At 41.3% G+C, this 24,323-nt stretch overlaps 1 protein-coding gene across 4 annotated transcripts in view; it reads left to right on the top strand.

Moving 5' to 3' along the window:
• NFIA (nuclear factor I A) overlaps window positions 1–24,084 on the top strand; it is a 408,349-nt gene extending 384,265 nt beyond the window's left edge. Inside the window, exon 10 of one of the 4 annotated variants that reach the window (XM_040232718.1) lies at window positions 16,696–24,084. In XM_040232718.1, coding sequence (XP_040088652.1) covers window positions 16,696–16,772 — 77 coding nt within the window. In that variant the 3' untranslated portion in view covers window positions 16,773–24,084. The remainder of the gene's footprint in view (window positions 1–16,695) is intronic. The other 3 variants (XM_040232715.1, XM_040232717.1, XM_040232716.1) reach the window with 3 other exon arrangements.
• The last annotated feature ends 239 nt before the right edge of the window (window positions 24,085–24,323 follow it).

Here is a 24,323-nt window from a genome sequence, read left to right as displayed (position 1 = left end):
TCCCTTTCTACCACTGGCAGTCAAGAAATGAATTGTCCATGATCATTAACCAAGGGAAGGGGAAATCCCACTACCATTACTAAGTTTAATGATGATTATTACATTAATCAACTATATTGTTAAATTACTCTGCTGTTCTCATATAATGTCCCCAAATAGTGATAGTGGATTGATTGCTACCAAAAAATTCTCATATACAATGGTGAACAAGTCATGATGGGGGCTCATGGAGATGGGATGAAGGCTTATTTGTGGGGAAAGAAGTTTTGGCTATTTTATGGATAAAGAGATATAACATAGAATGTTACACTGCATATAACATTTCTCTAAGACAAGATTCTGTGACACTATAGACCTGTTACTGTATATGATTCACCAGGACAAGTTTTTTAAATACAAAAGAAAAAGAAGAGCATGCATTTCTTTTTATTATCTTTTTTCTGTTTCATATTTTTGGCATCTTTTTTATTTTTAGGGAAAAAAATTCTGTTTGCAGTTCCTTTTCTTCAAATTTTTAGAGCTCTGGCTCCCATCTCCTTTGGATTAAGGTTATTTAAAGTTGTTTATAGGATGACTCAGACTCATGTACCCCATGCCATTATTTAAAATTTATTTATTTGCCACACTGTGAGGCTTCTGGGATCTTCGTTCCCCAATCAGGGATTGAACCCAGGCCCTTGTCAGTGAGATCATGGAGTCCTAACCACTGAACCACTAGGGAATCCCCCCACATACTCCCATGGCATTTTAAAATCCATTTTAAGATGCCAGTACTTTAAGAAGTTACTTTTAAGAAAACAGCCCCTGTGAACTAGAGCGCCCAGGCTCAGGAAGTTGAAATGATTTGTGAGGCCATACAGATAATCGGAGACAAGGTCAGCCTGAGAAAGACAGGGTATCTGACACCAGGGAAGGAAGGGACTGGTAGTTTAGTTGTGTGGCTTAGGATATGGGTGCACAATTTCTGTTTTGCAGAGGTGTTTTATAGAAGCTCATTATCCATTAGGTCTTCCCTTGGTGGCTCAGCAGTAAAGAATCTGCCTGCAATGCAGGAGACACGGGTTCAGTCCCTGGGTTGGGAAGGTCCCCTGGCGAAGGAAATGGCAACCCACTCCAGTATTCTTGCCTGAGAAATCCCATGAGATTCCAGGCTCACAGATGAGCCTGGTGTGCTACAGTTGCTGGGGTTGCAAAGAATCAGACATGACTTAGCAACTAAACAACAAATATCCATAGACTGACCCAAGTGCATTGGAATCTTGAGAAGCAAAAGGTTCACTTTGCAGAATTTATCTTCGTACACTACCACCTATTGTGGGTGTGGGTGGGTGAGTATTAAACCCGTGCTTCTGTCTGTGCTCTGGGGTAGCTTTCAGTGGCATATTTTTCTAACTTCTGTCCTTCACAGTTCAGACAAAGGTTAAAATTCCCATCTACTTTCACAGGCAAACACTTTAAAGTGCTTCTACAAGAGGCAGCAAGTAGGGAGGACCTTTGATTTAAAGTTCAACATTTACATTTGTAATTTTGACTAATTTCTGTGCTCACATTAATTAAATTGAAATTGTTTAATTAGAATAAAACTGAAATTGATCATTAGGATTAATTTAACCTGATAGGCTTTGTGTGCCTTTCTAGACAAATATTATGAAATACAGTGATAATGAAGCAGTGAGAGGTATAATTTCACATCTAATAATGATCTTAATATCTGCTAGTTACTCTCTGGTATTGGGATAGCTCTGAATGTTGCTGTTTGTTACATCATTACCCTTTAGCTAAGACCATGCTGTATCTCTCCACTGGTCTCTTCCCAAATATTTTTTCCTGTCAAAGTCTAAAGATGTACCAAATTCTCTTTACCCGTCCCTCCTAGTAACATCATCCCTCCCCTTTCCCTCACCCCACCATCTTCCAGGAAGGCTATTTGCTTGGCTCTCCCCCCGGGCCTTGTATCACAATGACCTTTGTAAAACAAGAACTGCAGAATGACACTCCTTATGGAATTCACTAGTGCTCCTCAGTTCTGGGGTCATTGCTATCAAATCTGGACTGCCCCTCTGTCCTGTTCCTGGTTGATTACTACAGTTAAGAACCAGGCACAGAGCTAAGCTGCATAGAAAGAGGAGGGGTTGTAACCCCTGATAACTCTTAAGGGGTGGGAGAGAAAAGGCAGCTTTTCCAAGTGTCCAGTGTGCACCCAGGAAATAGCTTGCCATCTTCATCCTGTGCCTTCTGTGTAGCTCCATCCAATGAGCATGTTTCCAAATTTGGTGCCTTTTGTTTCTGAAAGAAAATTCTCGAAAGATAAGACTCCTGTTTTGCCATAGGATTTGGCATAAATGAAAGAACGTTAGATCTGCATCTGCCTCCCAACACACTGAAAGAAAGTGAAAGTGTTAGTCGTCCAGTTGTGTCTAACTCTTTCAGCCCCATGCACTGTAGCCCACCAGGCTCCTTTGTCCAGAGGATTCTCCAGGCAAGAATACTGGAGTGGGTTGCCATTCCCTCCTCCGGGGAATCTTCCCAACCCTGGGATTGATCTCGGGTCTCCTACCTTGCAGGTGAATTCTTTACCATCTGAGCCACTAAAGAAGCCCAAACAACACATTGATGAATGTAAAGCTTTTTGAATGATCAAGTCAACTATCAAATTATTTTGTCTTCAGAAGAATTAAGATCTGCATGGATAAATTAAATCTTCAGGAAAATCTGTAAAGCATTTGAATTTCAGATTCCTCCTATCTACCATTTTGCTGCTGTTGCTGCTGCTGCTAAGTTGCTTCAGTCGTGTCCGACTCTGTGCGAACCCAGAGACAGCAGCCCACCAGGCTCCCCCGTCCCTAGGATTCTCCAGGCAAGAACACTGGAGTGGGTTGCCATTTCCTTCTCTAATGCATGAAAGTGAAAAGTGAAAGAGAAGTCGCCCAGTTGTGTCTGACTCTAAGCGACCCCATAGACTGCAGCCTACCAGGCTCCTCCATTCATGGGATTTGCCAGGCAAGAGTACTGGAGTGGGTTGCCATTGCCTTCTCCGACCATTTTGCTAGAGTTATTTTTTTAAAAAAGTAACATCAGCAGTTATGTTTCCTATAGCAACCCTTAAGGGCAGAAGTTCAAAGTATAGAGGAGAATGAGTTAAAATTAGGTAGATATTTATGAGTAAGAAAAAAGAGAAACAAAAACTAGACAAAAGAAAGAACATGTAATTCTCAGCGTGAATGTGACTTTGGGAGTGAGTGATCGATAGGATAGTAGAGATTATTGCAAATGCAAATTATTGTCTTTGTGCCGCTTGGCCAGTCATTCCTGGCCAGACAGAGAAGCTGTTGGGGTTGTAAGCCCTGATTTCATTCAGTCATCATAAGTAAACTGCTGTCCCCAAAGAAACTAATTTTATCATTCATTTCTATAGACTGTCATCTATGTGGATTCTACTTGTATTCATGTCTTTATCTAATAGAAGCAGCTTACTACATTCATAGCAAAGGGTTTTATTTGGAAGCATATTCATATTTCATTGGGTTTTTAAAAATCCTTCATGTTTCTAGCATTTGAATTAGGCTAAGTTCAAGAGATTGAGAGAAAAGAGGAGACAGCCAGCATAGCCATGCTGTTATTGTATTGGTCCAAGAAAAGTGACTTTGTGCTATGTACTAGGGCCAAAAAGCTATATGGACTAGCATATAGAGATGAGGTTTCTGTCTTCCTCATGTCAGAAAAGCAGATGTACACATAGAAAAAGCGTCACCTCAGTTTAACAGCTTAGTTTAACAAGTTAAAAAACAAAACACTTTCATATTTTCATGTATTATTTCATCCTCACAACTACCATGCTAGGAAGATGTTCTTAATCAGAGGCACAAATGGAGACCAGATTCATGATGGACTCAGTCCATCCTCCCTGAACCAGTTTCTTCTCTGAGCCCCCACAGCAGTGCTTTCCTTTAAACTGTTTTCTGACTTATCACCTGTTGCTGTGCAGGGATGCAGCTGCTGATCCTGAAGTACTGGGAATGTCACAACCTGCCAGCCCGGGTACGCTCACCTGTCAGGAAAGAACTGCTTGCTCCAGGGCTGAAGATGCTGTAGAGTGATGCTCTGGTGTTGCAGCACTGGTTTATCATTGTTGTACCCAACTTCTTGCTAACTCAAATTCACACAGAAGTTGAGTGGCAGAGTCCCTGGTGTTATTTCTCCAGCTTTCCTTCCAATTCTGTCCATAAAGACCATTGCTGCTTTCTCTGAACTCCCGGCCCCTTGCTTAGCAAAGAGATTGAGTCTTAACCTCAGTCAGCCAGGAAACCAGTTCTCTCCAGATTGGTTTCTATGAGCATTTCAGAATCCCTACTTCAGTTCTTCCTGCTTCTAACCCAAAATAGCCATTTCTTCCTCTCTAATATAACTTTATTGACTAGAAAATACTTGAGATCTTTTCAACATGAAAAATCCTTTAGATTTTTTTCATAAACATAATAAGAGATCCCTTCTGAATTGGGGATATTTTCTCTTCATAACACCTTTTAACTGCATTTTTCAAGTCAGAAAACCAGCTTATGCAAACCCTAGATCTTACCTTTGAAGAGTATAAATATGTATTGACCACTTTCCACAAAGAGTTGAAAATGGTTGCAAGGAAATCTAAAGTCATGACTATGGAATTCTAGAATATGCATCTAAAATCTTTTTAACTATTAATAGAATGTTAACACTAAAACCTTATTGGGAAAATTAAGAAGATTCTGTTTTCTAGGCCCAGCCTTCTCTTTCTTTCCCTCTTTCTTTGACTTTATAGTACATCTGAGGAAACTTCTAATACTAACCAAAGCTTGGTGTTGCCTGGCATCTGAGTCTAAAATGCCTGAGAAAGCAGTACAGATTCCAACTGTAACACATTCCTCCCCCAAGCCTTGGAAACTAGCTTACTGAGGCCGGCAGAGTTCAGAGAGAGCATTTGCAAATGAGGCTCAGTTATAAACTCTTGAGGAGTGTTTTATTTAGTTTAAACCTGAACCTGAACTTGTCAACGTGTTCCTGGAGAACAACACAGAAAGCTGCTGCAGTGGAACAGGAAGCCATATTTCAGCTCAGACAATTCACTTCTTTGAGAGAAAGAAAAGTCTTTGAGTAATTTTTTTTAACTGAACTGCCTTTAGGATAGCACACGGTGACATCTCTGCAAGAGGTTGTGATTGCAGAATCAGAATGACAGTTAATATGTGTCATTTGAACTTGCCACCATTTCTTCAAAGTGAATCATAGGATCTCTTTGCCATATGGTGATTTAACAAGAGAAAAGAATATTTAAAAAGCCAATGAACATATAACCATCATCCAATCTGTAATTGGTTTCATTAAAATATAATAAAGTGATAGGAGAGGTATGGAACTATTCCAAATCGGTACTGTGGGCATGAGTTCCGAGTCTGTTCCTAAATCTCAGTTACTAGGAGAACATTAGCAAATAGAACTCATCTGAAAGCAAAGTAAGTGATTTTGTTTGCATGCTTGATTTTATGACATATTCTTAAATATGTCTTCTGGCTTCCCTGGTGGTTCAAACGGTAAAGAATCTACCTGCAATGAGGGAGACCTGGGTTTGATCCATGAGTCAGCAAGATCCCCTAGAGAAGGAAATGGCAAAGCACACCAATGTTCTTGCCTGGAGAATTCCACGGACAGAGGAGCCTGGCAGGCAACAGTCCATGGGGTTGCAGAGTCAGGCATGACTGAGTGATTAACACTTTCACTAAATATGTCTTAAATAATCTTTAGTTAGGAGATCACCATTTTTAAAGTCATTATGAAAAAGGTAAAAACGAATTAAATTTTCTGCGTTAGAATGATGCTGCCTCTTTCTAAGAAGCGTAGATTCCTGACAGGGAAGCCTCGTAGCTCTGGTGATCCCATAGATTATGTTCACAATGATATCATTGATAAGACCCTTGACAGAGACTGTGAATACTGTGAGATCTCATCTTTGCACAATTGCCCAACCCAGCTCCACCAAGAAGCTTCCCACTCACCTCCACTGGAAATATTCAGGAAGAATCTAATTGTTTATAGTAATGAATATTGCTTAGTTGTAAGTTTAATCTACAAATTTAAAAGGAAATAAATCTGAACATAAAAAGCATTTGCTGTTTCAGCATTAAAAAAAATACTGTCATTTGAAACTGCCGACTCCCCCATGTGGGTTTGTTTTGCAAGTCACATCTTAACAAAGACAAGTTTTGTTGTCATAAAACCCTAAATCCCACCACCAGAAGAAGGCGTAAAGCATTGTTCACTTATCCTAGGTCTGTGCTTTCTGGGATGTCACACAAGAGCTTTGACTGGGCTTGAGAAAATCATTCCATTTTTATCCAGGGCAGTTGGCTCCGATGAAACCCCAGGCCCTTCTGTGACATCTAGATCACATCAGTGTTTCCTGTGATAATGCTGCTTACATTTTAGGCCAGTATTTCAAAGTTTTGTCTCTATGTGTCTTACTTCCGCCCCCAGATAATAGAATAATATTATAATAACTGGTATATAAGGGCTGTTCTACAGATAAGTTGGACCCCTGACTTCCCACAGACTAGAATCTGGCCTCTGACTTTTTCCATAGTCAAGCTCATTCTAACTTCATTGAGGGGTAGGAACAGTTTTATCCCTGCCAATATCACATCTACACAGTGAATGAGGAAAAAGGATGACTTCTGCACCTGTAAGTCTGAAACACAGGTGCTCCCAGAAGGTGCAAGGATAGGAATGGGATCCTCATAGTGTGATCAGAGCAGCCAGAGTCGTGGGGCAGCCAGAGGCTGAGCTGAGCCTTGACCTGGGGCCCCTGCCCTGCAGTCCAGTACAGAGTTGCTTCTTACTGCTCTCTCGCTCTCTTCTGTCAAGAACCTGAGAGCAAAGATGTACAGTCTCCTCCGCATTCCATCCAAATCCCACCTCTGCACCTCACTTCTTTGGCTCCATACAGAAGCCCCCAACCCCCCTGCCGGCTGAGCATGCCCTCTTCCTTTCCCTTAATCCAGTGAACGGAATGGGGCGGGCAGCTGTTTGCAGAGTCTTTGAGAGGGTAGAGGTCTCCCCTCATCCCTGTGGGAGTGGAAGCACAGATGGAGAAATAGAGAAAGAGAGAGACTGGCTGGAGGGGTGAGAGGAGGCAGGAAAGGGGACCGGAAAGGACAGAAGAAAGGGCCTTGGACAGTGAATAGAGGAGGACGAAAGGGGTCAGAAGCGAAGAGCCATGCTCAGGGCCAAGCGAAAAAGCAGCTGCTGGGGGGTGGTAGTGGGCACAGGTGCCAAGTGCCATCTGGTGCCTAAAGGGGACTCCTTGGCTGAGGAAGGTTAGTTTGGAGATTTGTTTCTGGCCAAGGAGCAGATCTTCTGTCATACTCATGCAGGAACGTCTCCGGGAGAGTTTTTGAAGTAACTGCACTTTTCACTTCAGTGTTCTTTTCCCCCTCACCAGATTTTATCTACCTGCACCACTGAAATGGTACATTTGCATGTTAGGTTTCCTGTGAACCTGAGTCATGTTGGGAAGAGCTTTTCAGCTCTGGGGGAAGAGCAGGAGTAAGGAGGCAGGCCGTGGCATGATTATTGTAATGCGGCCACGCTCGGCTGAGCGCCGACCTCCACTCCCACGCCTCTCTTTTTAAATCAGAAAGGTTACCTCCCTGGGCCACCATTGGGCCAGCCCCAAGTGTGACTGTCTGCACTTGTTAGACAGCAGGCGTTTAATTAAAATTGGAATCCAATGTGTAGAAAACATACATTTTTTTTCACTTCATAGCTCTCCACAGGAAGTCATACTCTCTTCCTGCCCTGCTCCGCTCAACTCTCCCCACCACCTAAAAAGAAAAAAAAAAAAGAAGACAGACTAAGGGAAAGATTATTTCAGTGTTGAAAATCAGAAATTACAAAGGACCGGGCTGCCTTCTTTATTTTGGCAATGATAAAGCCTGTATTGTATCTTCAGCCCAGAGCTAGCTTTTTTTATGGCTAACTTCCCGTGTGGAAAAAGAGTCGTCCCGTTTCAGAGTGTTAAAATATGGCATTTAATGAATCTGTAAATAAAATTTTTCACCTTACTTTTGCCCAATCAAAGGAGTCGGTTGATCCCTTCTGATATTTGGCTGGACTTTGTGGAATCAAAAACAAAAAATTGAAAGAGCAAATAATAGACACAGGCCCCTAGCTGAAAACTCAACCCCTAAACACCCTGGCCACCGCCTTTTCCACTGCAAAGCGACCCAGCGCACTATCTGGGCTCCTCCCAGAACATTCAGCTGTGCCATCGTGGCCAAACAGATAGGAACTCTGGACAATTTCATCGGGTCCTTGTCCCCTTAATCTCCATGCTGCACCTCAGATCTGAAGCAGCTTCCGTGGTGCGGGCTCACTTTAATGGATAATCTATTTTTCATGAAAAAGCAGGAAATAAGCTGTCTCTTTCATAAAAAGATTTACAAAATGTAATCATTGTTGAAATATTCCCTTTGAACTGCCGTGTCCACGGGGGTCTCCGGCTCCCAGAGTCGTGCTTCATTAGAACCCCCTCACAAGCGGCTCCAGAAGGGCAGGTACACTGGTGGGGCCCGCTTTGATGTCTTGAATGAATGAAAGAAAAGCACAATAAAAAAGAGCTGTTGATCAAGCATAAAATACTCTTTAAGCTGACAGAATAGCAGCGTTAACACACCCTAAGCTGCTTTTCGTTTTTCCCTTTTTTCCTCACATTTTCCTGTGCTTTGTGTACAGTGGGGGTTTGTATTTTATAAGAAGTCTCTGATCTATGTAGTATGCCATTCGCTAACAAAAACCAAAATAGGATTGTTTCTGTCCCACTTGGTTGCCTGACTACTCCCTCCTTCCCCCTTCCTTCCCCCCAACCCCAGATCCCCTCTCCCCTCGCCCCCAACTTCCAAAGCGTGCAGTTCAGCTTTGCAAGGCAAGGGCCCAAATGCCTTTCATAAACTTGAGCCAATTTCTTTTGTGTGGTTGGTTTCGCTGCTCTGATTTTAATACCGCAATTAAAGACAGATTTCTATTTTCTCAAGAACTTTCTCTTGCGACTGGAGAAATGGAGCTGACACAGCTGCTACCTTTAACTAAGAAATTATATCATTAAATAAGAGCAAGCCTCCTTGCTGGGCGATGCCTTTCCAAGGGAACTGGTCCTCTGTAGGTCTCCTGTGGACCTTTTGGCCTGTACACACTTTATAGAAAACCCATCTCTCCTGGCTTTCAGGTTTTCCGCACTTGTCTCTCAGGCATTAGTTCATTCAGTCCCTACAAAAACTGATAAAGTTGTTAGCTCCATTTCACAGAGTCTAAAACTGAGACCCAAGGGTGCTGACTTATCTAAGATCATTTAGAAAGTGAAAGTGTTAGTTTCTCAATCTAGGGTTAGTTTGTGACCCCATGGACTGTAGCTCACCAGGCTCCTCTGTCCATGGGGTTCTCCAGGCAAGAATACTGGAGTGGGTTGCCATATCCTCCTCCAGGGGATCCTACCGACCCAGGGATCGAACCCAGGTCTCCTGTATTGCAGGCACATTCTTTACCATCTGAGCCACCAGGGAATCCCCTTTAACTAGCATGTAATGGCGTACTAGTTAAACGATGTGAAAAGTGAAAGTGAAAGTCACTCAGTCATGTCTGACTCTTTTCGACCCCATGGTCTGAAAAGAGTCCATGGAATTCTCCAGGCCAGAATACTGGAGTGGGTAGCCGTTCCCTTCTCCAGGGGATCTTCCCAACCCAGGGATCAAACCTAGGTCTGCCACATTGCTGGCAGATTCTTTCTGTTAACTCTGACTCCAGTGCCCCACCTCTTAGCACTATGCACGCAGCCCTCCAGTAAGTCAGCAGAGCAAATGTGAGTGGCCAGAGTGCAGTTTTTAATTCAGAAGTCTTTGGTTTCGTGAGGTAAAAGATTACTTGATAAACATGTAAAGGGAGGCCAGAAAAAAGAACTTTGCTTAATGGTGAGGCAGACACTAGAGCAAGTTGGAATACGGTGAAAGAGTTAGACTCTGGAACAACTGTTGGAATAACTGGATTGTGTATGTACTCTCAAGGTTTGGAGGTGCTGGATGGCTTATTGGGTAAAGAGATTAGTGTTTTCCCGTCTTGAGGTCTGAACCAAATGGAGGTCTTGGCCGGGAACAGCGTGGTCACTCTCCAGGGAGTGGTGGTTTGGACAGCTCCTCTGCGCTCGTAGTAAGCAGGCAGCCGTCCATGTTACAAAACTACTGCACATGCTACGGCTGCAGTTGGCCCCACTGCAAGAGCTCTTCAATCAGAACTCCCTGGGGTGGCTTGTGGAGACCTGCATGTCTCCGTGGAGAGCACCTGTCATTCAGGGAGATGCGGGTGTGAGCCGTGAGCATGGATGTGGCACAGCCATTCTGGAAGCCACCCATCTAAGCAACTTGTTGGGGTAATTGACACTAGTCTTTGGGCTTCCCTGCTGGCTCAGATGGTAAAGAATCTGCCTGCTAATGCAGGAGACACAGGTTCAATCCCTGGGTTGGGAAGATTCCCCTTGGAGAAGGGAATGCCAACCCACTCCAGTATTCTTGCTTGGAGAATTCCATGATCAGAGGATGCTGGTGGGCTACAGTCCATGGCCTTGCAAAGAGCTGGACACAACTGAAGGACTAACACTTCCACTTTTCACTTTTGGAACCTTGGAGATTTCTTCCTTTATTCAACAGTGTTTATTAAATCACCAGGCAAGACACCAGAGATGCCACACACAAGAAGACAGTTTGTTTTCTTGGGGAGAAAATAGGCAATTACAGTTCAGTGACTGTGACAGAGGTAAACTCAGAAACTAGAGGCCTGGAGAAAGACCCTTTGGAAGAAGGGACTGCTAATCTGAAAAAGCAAGGACTAGCAAGTGTAAGCAAAGCTAAGGAGGGAGGGCTATCTCTGCCAAGTTCCAGCAGGGAGAAAGCATTTGGCTTTGGGGGACCTGGAAGAAGTGTAATACAGCACAAGTGTTGAGTATAAGCAGCGAAAAGATAAGGCCGCAAAGGTGAGCAGGGCCAATCATGGCCCATTACTGTTTTAATAACTTCCTGTACAATAAACAAGTCTTGGGTTTAGCATTATTGAAAGCAGGCTTTCTTTAACAAAATCAGACAAGAAAAATGGCTTCAGAGATCACAGCCTGTGACTGGCAAGACCAATAACTGACACCTGGGTGCAGGGTGTCACCTTTGTCAGAAGAAACCAGTATCCCCATGCCATGAAGAATGGCCCTACAGTAGTCTTCTAGGGGCCCAAGGACAGAGTCATGCTTACTTGAAGTCACACAACTAGTCAGTGGAAAAAATAGGACTCGGTCCTGGGTCCCTTGGACATTGAATACTCAGCCTAATCAGGTGACATTCGTTTTCAAACATCCAGCTATGAGAATAGCAGGGTAACTGGTCTCTTTGGATACTGAAGTCTAAGATCCAGGACCTTCTTTCTGCAGGACAACTCCTTGGGAGCAGGTACCATATTTGTTGTACTCATATTCCCAGAGCCTAGTGTTATCAAGCACACAGTAGGATGCTCAACACTTGTTAATAAGTGAAGTACTCCCAAATGAGGTATACTAACGTCAGAAACCAGGAGTGGACTCCAAGGCCTTGTCCATTTCCACTGGATCAGAAGGAGGCAGGGGAGGCTACCCGGCTTCTGGCTGATTTGCCAAGGACAGCTCATTTGGGCTAAACAGTGGGCTTTCACTCATCCAAACAAGAGCAGGAAGCCAAAAATGACTAACTGGATTAATGACCCAGCAGAGATAGCATCTCCTCCAGAGAGAAGTCAAGATGTTGACCGCAATTCCTGCAGTGCTAGTTGGCAGCATCCTCTTCAGGGGCTGATGGAGTATGAAGGAGTAGAGAGTGGGGGCAGAGGCCTCCCTGTATTTGCATGTTTCTGCTTTCTGTGTGTGAAATGTCCTGAAATAACCCACCTTGCCTGGAGAAGAAAGCAAAGTGTCACACCCAGTTCTGGATTCCACATTAACAACCTCCTTCCGCGGTGTTCAACTTTGCCCTTGAGGCCTTTTGTTTAACTTTTTGATTTGAAAAACAGATTCTGCTGCGTCACAGTCTGTTCCGCCCTCCCCACCCCCCACCGCAGCACCCTCTCTTTTTTTTTGGTTAAAGTAAAATACAGCTATCTCAAACAAACTTGCATTTCCTTTTGTTTCTGAAATATGCATCCTGCCCTTTTAGTCAAAAGTGCATATAAAAGCCATTTTAAAATTCATTATTTACATTAGAATGTTTGGTGTTAACTAAAGAAACTGAGCCTTCATCAACCATGTTTTAGGCACCCTTATGACCAAATTTTGGAAAATAGCCTCGGTTTCCTAATTGCTCTCCCCTTCAGATAGGAAAGGAAAGAGACTGCCACCGTCAAAGGTACCGAGTGCCATTTCAGGCTTCCTGCTTGTGATGAAGCCGGATAGATGTTGTTTATGGTTCATAAAACCTGACTACTGTGAGTATTCCAGAATCTTGGCAGAATGGGATTCGAACTTTCATGGAGCTGTAAATTAAGGAGCGGGAAGTGTGATAAAACTCCTTAGAGAAAAGTGAGGGTGGGGGTGGGGGGGGGAGTCATGCTGCAATGGTTAAATGAAATTTTATAGGCACATTCAGTGTGGAGCTGTTTTGCATTACATGAGTTGAATACCTTAGAGACGCCACATCTGCAGGCACTTTATTAAATCCTTAGTCAGCACTTTCCAACCTGATGAGATTACTTCTTCATTTGACTGGAGAAGAGGAAAGCTGAGCTCTGGTCCTGGACTGCAGATTTCTTTTGATGTTTCACCTTGAACACTGAGAGAGGACAATCAGCCCCACTTCCAGCCCCCTCCTCACCACCTTAGCACATCCCAAGCTGTAGACACAGTGAATGTAACAGTAATTCTCCTTAACTCTAGCCTCTGTGGGAGTGTGGATTTATGGACCCCCCAAACAACTATAGCTGAGAGTTCCCAAGGGAAAAAAAAAAAGAAAAAATAGATCAAAGCTCTGTGTTTACTTCCTTAATGTAAATGTATCAAGATAACATCATCCGATATTCTATTGTAGTATTGAAATTCACTGTAGATAAGGGACAGGGGTTCCTTTGTAGTCCATCTAGATACAGTAGGTTAGATTAAAGGGCTATAAAATATGAAGGCAGAAACCGTATGAAACATAAGCTTGTGTTAGTAAATATCTGAAGACAATTTTTTGACTCTCCATCAATGAATTTTGTTTAATATGGCAACATTTTCCCAGTGATTTGCTCCTCAACCCCAACAATTTAACAATCTCAGATTTCTTTCGTATTTTTCTTGTACAACCCAACAAGAAAATGCCCAGAATTATTCGTCAAGTAATGTTTTGCAACGTGCACTGCTTGAATTATAGATTTTGTAAGAGAATATCACAAGAGAAAAATGGGCTTTTACAAACATTATCTTGTCTATTGCACATTATTCATAGTTCATGGAAGTTTTTAAAAATCGAGTGGCTTAGACATGTGCAGCTATCACACTCATCATAATGGAATTAAGGAAGGCCTTCAGCTACAAACTAGTCATGAGAACATTTGATGAAATGAATGGGTTCTATTTTTTAGTATTATAGTTGCTTATCTGCCATCACTATGAATAAATTATTTAATCAAGGAGCCCTCATTCAAAAGGGAAAAAAATTCCCTGTGTAGTTCCCCTAACCAGCTGACTTCCCATTCTGGAAAGCCTTGGTCAAGTAGCTGGGTTAATTGTCATGAAGATTAGTGTAATGTTGAAATAAGGACTAATGGTCAAATTACAGGAGTGAAAAAGTTTAAGAATAGGTTTTGGTTTGGGCCTGAAAGGGTTAATTAAGTTTTTTTCACGGCTTATTAAAGACCCCCAACCCAGGCCTTCAGGAGTCATATTGACACCCCACCCCAGGGCAACTCTCTCTGGTGACATGTTGCTGGTCAGAGCACAATAGTCTTCTGTGTCTGCAAATCATTGCTAAAATCATCTCAAGGAAAAAAAAAAAGTTTGAAAGCTTTAACGTTAGACAAAAGCCCAAGAGCTGCACTGCGCAGCTCAAAAACCCGGAGTCAGCAACTTCTATTGATTAAAAACTAACCTTTAAAGTAACTCTGAGAGTGTGTGGTTAGCATTTAAATTTAAACATGTCATGAGTTGATTTGTGTTACTGAATACCAACTCAGAAGGAGTAACATTCACATCGCATTTTTTTTCTAATTCCCTTAAGCAGCTAAAGTATTTCATGAAATGTCAATAGGGCAAAAAGAAAAGGAGGGGGGGACAGCCAGTGCTGGGCCTGTAGTTTTCTTTCCCATGCAAATATTCACACATACACACACCCCCAAAAGAAAAGTGCGGAGAGTGAAACACAATAATTAGTCCTTTGTCTAACTTTCCCAAGTGCCAGAGAAAGACAGATTAATTAAATATACAACAGTGTTGGTTTTTGGAGTGGGGGTCTCGCTTGCTGGGTAGGTCATAAATTAGGCAGAATAAATACTTCAATGTGTTTGCAGTGGGCCTGCTACGTCAGAGCCACTGGAAGGTTGGTGGGAGGAGAGCGGAGGGTTTCTTGCTAATGATAGTCACGTCTGGGTCTGTCTGGTTGCTCTTAGCAACCAGACATGATGTAACACCAGGATGAACTTGAACTTGGGGGACTTGAAAAGAGAACAATAGACCAGAGCAATCAATAAAGCCTATTTCAGTGAAGGATTACAGAGCTGCTCTGGGGTAACCTTGTCGGCAAGGCACACACTGAATAGTAAGATGTGTGAAGAAACTTTTTTTTCCTTTGCTTTGCTTTTTAAGAGAAGTGTAGAGGCACTGCAGATTTTTGTAGTGCATTGAGGTTGTGTCCAGAAACTGTGGAATGGAAAACTGCTCCCCCTACTGACTCACTGAGTCCCAGGCGCTTGCTTTGAGAACTACGTCGCAGCATCAGATTTAAAGTCTGGAATTTCACAACTGACTTAGAAAGTGTGAGAACAGACATTGTCAGCGTGACCCGCCGCATCCAAAGTTTGAGACTGTTTGGTTCCAGGGAGAACTCGGCTCTAACTCGGATCTGCGTCAGCTATGTGGGAGTCCAGCTAGAAATACGGTTTGGAGACTGCCTCCTGATTCCTCTCTTCCCCCCTCTTCTTTCTTTTGTCCAGTTCGATTTAGGCCCTGTGTATTTGCCAGGATGATTTCCTTTCAGGACACAAGAGGCTTTATTGTGCTCCTCAAAGCATGTGGTCAAAGAATAACATCTAAAAGTATACAGGATGAGTAGTTTTTCGGTTTAGACTTCAGGTTTTTCTTTTTTTTTTTTTTTTTCCCCCTTCAAGTCCTCTGGAAATCAAAGGTAGCTTGTGTGACTAGGAAATCTTATCCCAACCTCCATGTAGCTATCATTTTGCAATTTATCCTGGAATCAAACGAGTCCTTGCTTTACCTGATTGAATCTCTTGGACACAGATGAGCCTTCATCTGACGGAATCAACCCAAATGCAACCCTTTCTGATACTGTCAACTCAGAGGTTTCAGAAGCATTTAATTTTGCTTGAGGTTGATGATTTTTCTGTGAATAAATGTGGTGAATTTGGTAGGGTAGCTGTGGAGAAAAGTTGGCAAAAGCCATGTACTTTTTCATTTGACTTGAGAAACTGACTCTGATACTAAACCATAACTGGTCACTTTGTTTAGCTAACAGAGAAAGAAGTGCCAGCATATAGAGTGACATATCGCCAGACTATTGCCCAAAGCTAGCCACCAAAGGGCTCGTGAAAGGAAAAGGCACCTGGTAACTGGGTCCGGCAGTTAGATGCAAGGCTGTAAATACACGTCAAAGGAGCAAAAGCATGCGTGCATGAGGGCTGTGCCCGTGGCCTCGTTTTTTCCTTTGGACACTATGGTAAAATCTTTGATACCAGTTAACGATTATATGTCATTTTTTAAAATTTCATTTTAGAAATATTGAGCTGAGAGGAGCATTTTACATCATAAATCTACCTCATGCACACCTAAGGAGACTGAGTAGAAGAGAGATGCTATGACTTATCCAAAGTCACCCAGGATTCTCGGTACAGCACTTGTCCTACTTGAGCTCCAGTTACTCTTCTATCGCTTTTGATCCTCTGTGCCTGTTACAAGAACATTAGAATAACTTCTCATTGAAAAGGAGATGCTGTGAGATTCATCAGAGAAGACATCCGTGATGATATAAAACCTCTCCCTTCACCCATTCTCCATTCATTCCACTCTTCTTTATTTGGAAGCCTGTATTCCAGGCACTGAGCTAGGCGCTGAGGGTTCAATCAAAAACCAGGTGATAGAGCTTCCTGCTCTGCTACAGCTGCCCTCGACAGATTGGAGCATCCGTACCATGCATGTCTTTCAAGTAGGCATAAGTACTTGGTTGTGCAAGTTACACTCAGAACATTGGCAGCCTCCAGCAAAGACACTGAATTTCAATTTCAGAAGAGTAAGAGCAGTTTCAGAGTCTTAAGCTTTACTGTTTGTCATTCCTTTACTTTTACCGGTGAAAACCGCCCTTTACCCCTAACATAGATCTTGATTTCACCAGTGGAAAGGCCACAGTTAAAATGTGTTATTTTCCAAATTGTAGCTCTAATTGCACTTTTCCTCTTGTCTTCCAGTCCTGGTACCTGGGATAAAAGTCGCAGCGTCCCACCATCCACCAGACAGACCACCTGACCCCTTCTCAACTCTGTAACATGGACGCATCCTCAACCCAGCGCGGTTACAACTTCACTGTCACTGGAAGGGGAGAATCAAATCAACTTGTACATGGAAACAGCAAGCATTATGGTCCAACAGCAAAGGCCATAACCTTTTGGGATTTTTTTTTTTAATACTTTAGGAACTGTTGTAATTTTCTCATATGGTGCTGGAAATGGTTGGGCTTTGTAACATTTGAAGTGTTTCCGTGGTTGCGTGAGCATTAGGCAGTGTGGCTAGAGAAGGTCTACTCTTGCTCACTGACTTCCTGTTGTAACACACTTTCTTTACGGAGCCCACTGTTTCACAGTATTTCATGAATTTACCCATACCGGTGTGAGCCTCTTTGAGCAATCAGGAGGCACTTGGAGAACTAAATCTTTTGTAGTAGCTGAGATCTGCAATATATATAACTTACGGGACAGTCAAAGGGCAATGTTTTTCTGTAACATATTGGAAAAAGAAATCGCAGTTATGTTCCTTTTTTGTTTTTTCTTTTAGTTTGGTTTGGTTCAGCAGTCAGCCGTTAACTAGGTAACATGGCCCGGAAGGACAGTGAATCCACTCACGTTGCAGAATAATTCCGAAAATGGCAAACTACTACTACTACTATTCAGTTTTTTAAAAGTTTTGAAATGCTGCACTTACATTTAAAAAAAAAACATTTTTCAACAATTTCAACAATGACACAAATTCACATGGAAATGGGGAAGATGGTCTGTTTTGACAGAAACTGACAGGAATCAATCAAAACAATCGAATTTTGAATTGAGTAAAGTGCAATTTCATTGGATAGCTAAATATCTTTGTAAGATAGAGATTGTTGAAAATTCTATTTTTGTTTTTCAAGTCCTTCCACCCCAGGACTCTAAATTATTGGGGTAAAAAACAGCCTTGCAAGAAAAAGGGGAGCTATTTTTGCTTTTTATGTTTTTTATTGTTAAACTTGTATCCCTTTAAAAACTGAAGGAAAATTTAAAAAAAAAAAAAACAAAAAAACAAATCTAATGGTGCTTTTACCACAATATGTTAACTACATTAAATGCTAATTAATTATTTTCTGTTATCAAAGCACATAACTAAAATAAAATCATGGTATCTGTTAATTTTATAAGCTAGAAGTCACTAGAATGGATTATGCCAATTCTGAAAATTTTTACGTGTATCTGGCAACATAGGATTTATCAGTTATCAGACACTTCATTGTTCCAGAGATTGTCCAGAAAATTTAAAGACCTTTGCGCCCCTGAACTGGGCTATGGGAAAATAATTTTAATAATAATAATGAAACCAATACTGAGACAAATGCTGGTGCCCATTCAGATCAAGGGTACTTGTTAGGGAAAAAAAAGTTTGCACCCCCAAATGTCCTGTATCTTATGTAAAAAAAAAAATACAAAAAACAAACAAAAAATAACAAAAAAAAAGTGCAAGTGATTTTTCTACCAGACAGCGAAGCACCCCTTTGCTTCCCATGCAACTTCAAGAAGGTTTCCTATACTATACATATATATACGTTCTGGTTGGCGAGCCCTGCTGATCAGAGAAAGTCTCTGCATGTTCTAGTGTTAGTAACTAATTTTTATATAGTTAATGTAGGATAAAGTAGAGTGCATTAAGACACAATATTGTAATCCCTACTCTAGGCACTTGCCTTTAAACTATGTTTTTCAGCCCTTCAGAAGGGTTCTACTACTGTCCTATACAATCAAGTAACTGAAATTCTTGGGAAGACACTTTGCTCCTCATCTTTCCCCCCCGAAACAATGTTGTTTTGTTTTGTTTTTTTTCCTTAATTTGCACGAAAACAAAAATTCCATATCAATGTGCCTTGCCCTGGATAGCGATTATTTGTGGAATTGTTGCACACGCTCCTCTATTGAAAGGGGTTTTTCCCTAGTCAAGCATTTGGAGACACTTTTTGTAAATGTGACTTTTATGTCAGCCATTGTCAGTTTCAACATCTAGAACTAAATAGAGAGTTAGTTGTCCCGCAGATAGGAGTAGTCTTTATTGTCCTCTGTGGTCAGTGGCAGTGCTATTCTGAGATCTGTAGATGCTTAGAATATCAGTATTTTGGATGTTGCTGCATTTTACAATTTATTTGGAGTCTTCCTTTATTTTCCCCCACCCCGCCCCCAGATATATGAAAATATGCAATACCTGCTTATATCGTGTAGGAAAGCTTAGCAATGATTAATTTTTCTTTTATTTTTTTTATTTGACCAAAGTCGGTGCTGCACTTGACGCAGTGTGTTTTAGGTGTCTGTCTTTGTACTTTTTTTGTGATTTTTGAATGCACGTGCGCAGGAAGGGCTCCTCTTAGAGAAGCAGTCAAACTGTGAAGCACTAAGCTGACCCTGCTTCAAGCAATTTTGTTTTTACAACTGTTCCTTTCACAAGCAAGCCTTAAAAAAAAAAAAAGACAACTTCCCTTTTCTTCAGCTCCCACACCCCATTTTTCTTAGCAGACTGCAGTCAATCCACATTCAATACAAAGTATATAATGCCCATTTTTATATGCACGTTTTTAAACTTCCAAGTTCTGAAAATTGTTTACTGGTTATCTCTATTTAAGGAAAAAAAAATAAAATAAAACATTTTGGACTTTCATATGTGTCTGATAAGTGGTTGAATAGTCGTTTGGCGCTGTTGTATGGTGTGATTGTCAGTATATGGTGTCACTTCCTCTAGCCAGCCAGCATACTTTGCCTTCCCCTATAGCACTTAGCTGGGCATTACTTTATTATGACATATGTGCACTAAAAAAAGAAAAAAGAAAAAAAATTAAAAAAAAATAGCAGCTTTCAGTGCTTCACAGTGAAGGGAAAAAAGCCTAGACAAACATTTTGTCAGAGCCTTGCGATAAGCCAAGGTATTACCAGTAAATTGGTTGTATATACAATAAAATTGCACCCTTTTTTTAAAACAAAACAAACTAAGCAATAGTTTGGGCAGTTTTAGTTGTTTCTAGTGAGCATGTTGTAGTCATGACTGCGAAGAGAGAGATTAACTGCCCGCTCAGAAGATTCGTAATTTGTATTGCTGTATAGTTTTATTGATTACACTGATTTATTCTACCCTATTTTATAATGCAGGACTTTTGTAATGTTGTTTAAATGAGGAAAAATTTCTGTCAAATTAGCCTAGTGAAATTTCTGATTGTTCATTATAAAGGCAGCGTTCATAGAATGGCTTTTCTTTCTTTCCTGCCCCCTCTCCCTTTGGGAACTGGATTTAAGTTTAAAACTTTCCTGTTTCCTTTTTTTTTTTTTTTGTAAGTATTTAAATACAGTTTTGTTTTGTTTTTTTTCTTTCAATGGTATAGCATATTCCTATGCTTGAGAAGTATAGGTCTACTGAAAAACCATTGTAAATGGACGTTACAGGTATGCTGTATTTTTGAAGGTATTCTGTTGTATTAAGTTTGATGAAGCTAAAATTAGGGAACTCTGAACAGATTTGCAGGAAAAAAAATGTTTTAAAGGCTTTAAAACATTAGGGAGGCAGTCTAGGGTGATAACGAACAGGGGTTAAGTATTAAACACACTAAGTTATATTTTTGTTCATGTTTCATTGTCCAGAAAGCAGCAGGAAACTGTAGTTTAGTTGTGATCAAGCAGGAAAAAAGAAACATCAACAATACGAGTGTTTAACCTTTTTAGACTCAAAGTCAAGCGAAGATGTTTGAGGAAGATGTTGCTACCTGGGGTGTGTAGACTGACAGACCGAGGGCCATCCACACTTGAAGGCCCAGCCCTTGATTCTGAGACACATTCGAATTTTTTCTCTCCCTTCAAATGGCATTAACAATATTGGCAAAGATAAGTCCCTCAAATAACTCTCCATTTTTTCCTTTGGGAACTGAAGTCAGAGGCACAAACACTAAATCATATCATTTTCCTGTATCCTTTTTTTTTTTTTTTTTCTGGCCCATCTCCCTGCCACAAAAACGCTCCTTGTCTGACCGTTAATGGGCAGAGGCCCTCTTTCCAAAGCCCGCTCTCTCCATCCCACACGTTTTTCTTTCCTTTGAGGTCTGAACTAGGTTTTCTGTTTCTCCACACCCTGGCATGACAGTTACTATGTCAGCTCCTCCCCGCCCGACCCCACAGTCAGGCGTGGGCTACAGGCGGGTCAAGGTCCACTTCCCGAAGCGTGTATTCTTCACATTCTGACAGGTGAAGTGTAAAGGAACCCAGACTTCCCAGAGTCACAGTATTCAGACAGCCCACTGGAAGACGCAAAACCCTGTCTCAAAAAGTTTGTCTTTCACTTTTCAAGTCCTTATCCTCATAGGCTTTGAATTCTGTAGTTACAGTGTCATAAAGGATTTACAAAATCTGGATTAAGAAAAAAAATGTTTTCCTTTTGATTTTTTTTTTGTGGGGAGGGGTTTCTAAGAATGTCATTTAATGTACATGGCATCATGTCTTTGGAAGTATCATTTTGTCCATAGCCGTAGTGGTCTCTCTCTTTCATTTTCTTTCTTTCTTTTTCTTCTTGTCTCTTTTTCCTGGTAGCAGGCCTCCATAGAACAAATTTAAAACACAACTGGCATGGTAATGTACGGAGAGCTTCAGTGGCACCTCACCACCCACCCTCCGAGACCTGTCCTAAGATTTAAGACAGTCTCAGAAAGCTGCACTGCCCCCAGCACAGCTTTCATTCAAATCAGCTTTTCCAAGGCCACTTTCGTCCTGAAGTCAATGCATGTATTTACTGTTTGACAGTAAACCCGCTCTGCCTTCTCCACGTCCAAGGCTGTGCATTCGTCTAATTAGTGTTGTGTATGTTTTCCTTTTATTTTTTCCAATAAAAAAGCAGTGGGATGAAAATTGCTTTGATATATAGCAGGTAACATTGAAGCTATTCCATAGCACTTAACTGTAGTGAATACTGTGTCACCAATCCTGAAATCAATTTAATGTTTAATGCAAATCCATTACATGGTGCTATTACAGGCTGACAAAATGATTTACACAAATGTGACAACTTGGGCTCAATTCACTCTGCTTTCCAACAGTGTAAATGCATAGCAGTGTTTATCTGCATGAGAACTATGCACTAATCTATCTGAAGAAAAAAACTATATCAACTTTGGTATCTACTTTCCGTTTACTTCAATCCTTGCCTTTTTGGTCATTGTTATAATGCCAGCTTTAGGACAGAAAGAATTATAAGAAAACCAGCATAATACCTGATATATTAAAATGTAGTGCCTGTGAAATCTGTATTATATTGCTCTTCTGAAGTAAGATTTTTCTACACCGGTAGCCTTCGCTGTCTGTCAGTCAGGACCTTCTGGTATAGGTGATGTAAAATAACCGTACAATATTAATGCATGCTATTCCATAATGCTTAGTGAACTGTATGAATATTACTCAAGATTATGTTAGTCTTTTTTTCTGACTTGGTTCTTGTCAACTAGGTTTAAAGGTATTTCACTGAGAACGCAAATTCTGTCTTTTCTTGATTTCGGCAGTTTTCAGTATTTTGGAGGTATACATTTACTTAAATTCAGTATTACTTGTGTTTTTGTTTTCGTTTTTGTTTTTTGTTTTCTTTTTCCTAGGGGACAAGCATGGGTGTTTGATTTCAGAAATCAGTCCCTGGCAAGACTTTTGTCTCAAAACAACCATTTGAATTTCAAGAACTCTGCTCTGAAGACACTGAGGATATTTCAAAATGAGGGACATTTCCCTTCACCCTCGACTGAAGCTTTGCCGATACTGAAGCATTTTCTTAATGGACAATGTTCAGCCAGGTACCCATGCTTGATCCGTCTTCACACCAGACTTCCTCGTATTAAAAGAAAAAAAAAAGAAAAAAAAATCTTTACAGAATCACGTGGCTATTTAGTTTCATGCACAGTTGCAATATTTTCTTCAAAAATAAAACTCTGTACAAACTTTGGGCCCGATTCATAAGAAAAAGAAATTGGCTATTAACACGGGATTTTTTTTAATATAACTTTTTTCTTTTTTGGTCTAAATTTGAAATGACTTGCTTCCCAAATGAAATCTTTTATCTCATTTTTCCCCCCTAAGCCAGCACTGGTCTGCCTTTTATTTTTTATTCCCCTTTTATAATCAGTTAGGGTGATAGGGAAATGGAGAGCAGATTTCAGCAACGCTCAGAAAGATAAGAGGGGACCACCTGCCCTTGAGCATGGTAACGAGGGAGGCAGCAGAATGTAGGGGCAGGACTTTGCCTGAGTGCCAGACATCATGAGTTTCCACAGGAGCATCACATTTCCTGATGCTGTTCAATTCAAAAAACACAATTTCCAAAGTGTGTCTGGACCACAAGAGTGAATGGTGCAAGTGCCACTGCGAATCCAGCCGTACCACCGCCACAGTGGAGAATGCCCCCCAGGGTGTTCGGTGTGAACTTGTGTCTCTCCGTGGTGGTTTCTAGGACTTGGTGTCCAGTGAATGGGGCTATTTTTCCTGCTGTTTTATGCTCAGCTTCTCAAAATGACAGAAGATTTTTCCCTTTTTGATTCTATTTGTGTTATTTTTATTTTTCAATTTTTTTTTAAAATAATAGTCTATAATTTAGCACTGTTTTTTTTTTTCAAACATCTCAGCCGAAGGTCACAAGGCCACTGGCTATGTTGGGATGGAGGCCTAAATATTTCTCCCTAGTCTCCGACTGCCTTTCTGCACTGTGAAGGCATTTGGTAGCATCACTGCTGAGGTACTGGCTTGACCTAGAGCTGGAGGTTTATCAGATTCCAGGAGGTCCTCAAGGTATACTTTCAAAGGCAAATACATGACCCCCCTCCCCTGCAGCCCTGACCTCTTACCAGAACAAAGTTCACTGAGGGCTTGTCCCACCACCCTTGGAAATCTGTCTGCTCAAGATACCTCCGTTTTTGTTTTTGGGGGGTTTTTTTTGTTTGTTTGTTTTTTCATTTCAAATTGTGGGAGAAGGGGATTAAACACTTCCAATGATAAGAGATCTGTTGTGAAACTGAACACCCCCCGTGTTAATCAGTTAGTTTGACGTTTGGTTTTTATGAGCCGGGCCCCCTGTGCCTCTAGTATACTTGTATTGACCCTCATAGTTACCCTTTTAGTTTGACTGTGTTCTGTGAAAATTTGTAATTGGTTGAGAATCACTGTGGGCGTCCATTCTTATTCAACTAAATCTCCACAGGGTTTTTGAGCTGGTGTGGATTAGTTTAACTCTTGTATTCAACCATTAGTGCTACCACCGTCTCACATTACAATACAATTACTGGAAGCAAGTACTGCATTTCCTATGCAACAAAAAAGGAAAATAAAAAATTGCTAATGCTATGGAAGCTGCGTCATCATTTGCTTTAAATCGCACCTGGAAGGTGACGTTTGAGTGATAGTTATGGGTGTTAATGGGTGTTTCCCCTAAAGACAGCCAGTCTTTGCACCTGTCGCTTGCATCATCCTTGACAGATGTCAGCCGCCCTCCACAGTGTTCTCATGAGCCATGTTGGCTTGTTTACCTATTTGTGTGTGTGTGTGTGTGTGTGTGTGTGTGTGTGCATACGCTCAGTCACTCA

The sequence above is a fragment of the Oryx dammah genome, unplaced genomic scaffold (assembly GCF_014754425.2).
Source record: "Oryx dammah isolate SB20612 unplaced genomic scaffold, SCBI_Odam_1.1 HiC_scaffold_28, whole genome shotgun sequence".
In the NCBI taxonomy this organism is placed as follows: domain Eukaryota; kingdom Metazoa; phylum Chordata; class Mammalia; order Artiodactyla; family Bovidae; genus Oryx; species Oryx dammah.
Note: the sequence above shows the minus strand (reverse complement) of the source record. Positions and strands in the feature narration are given on the sequence as shown.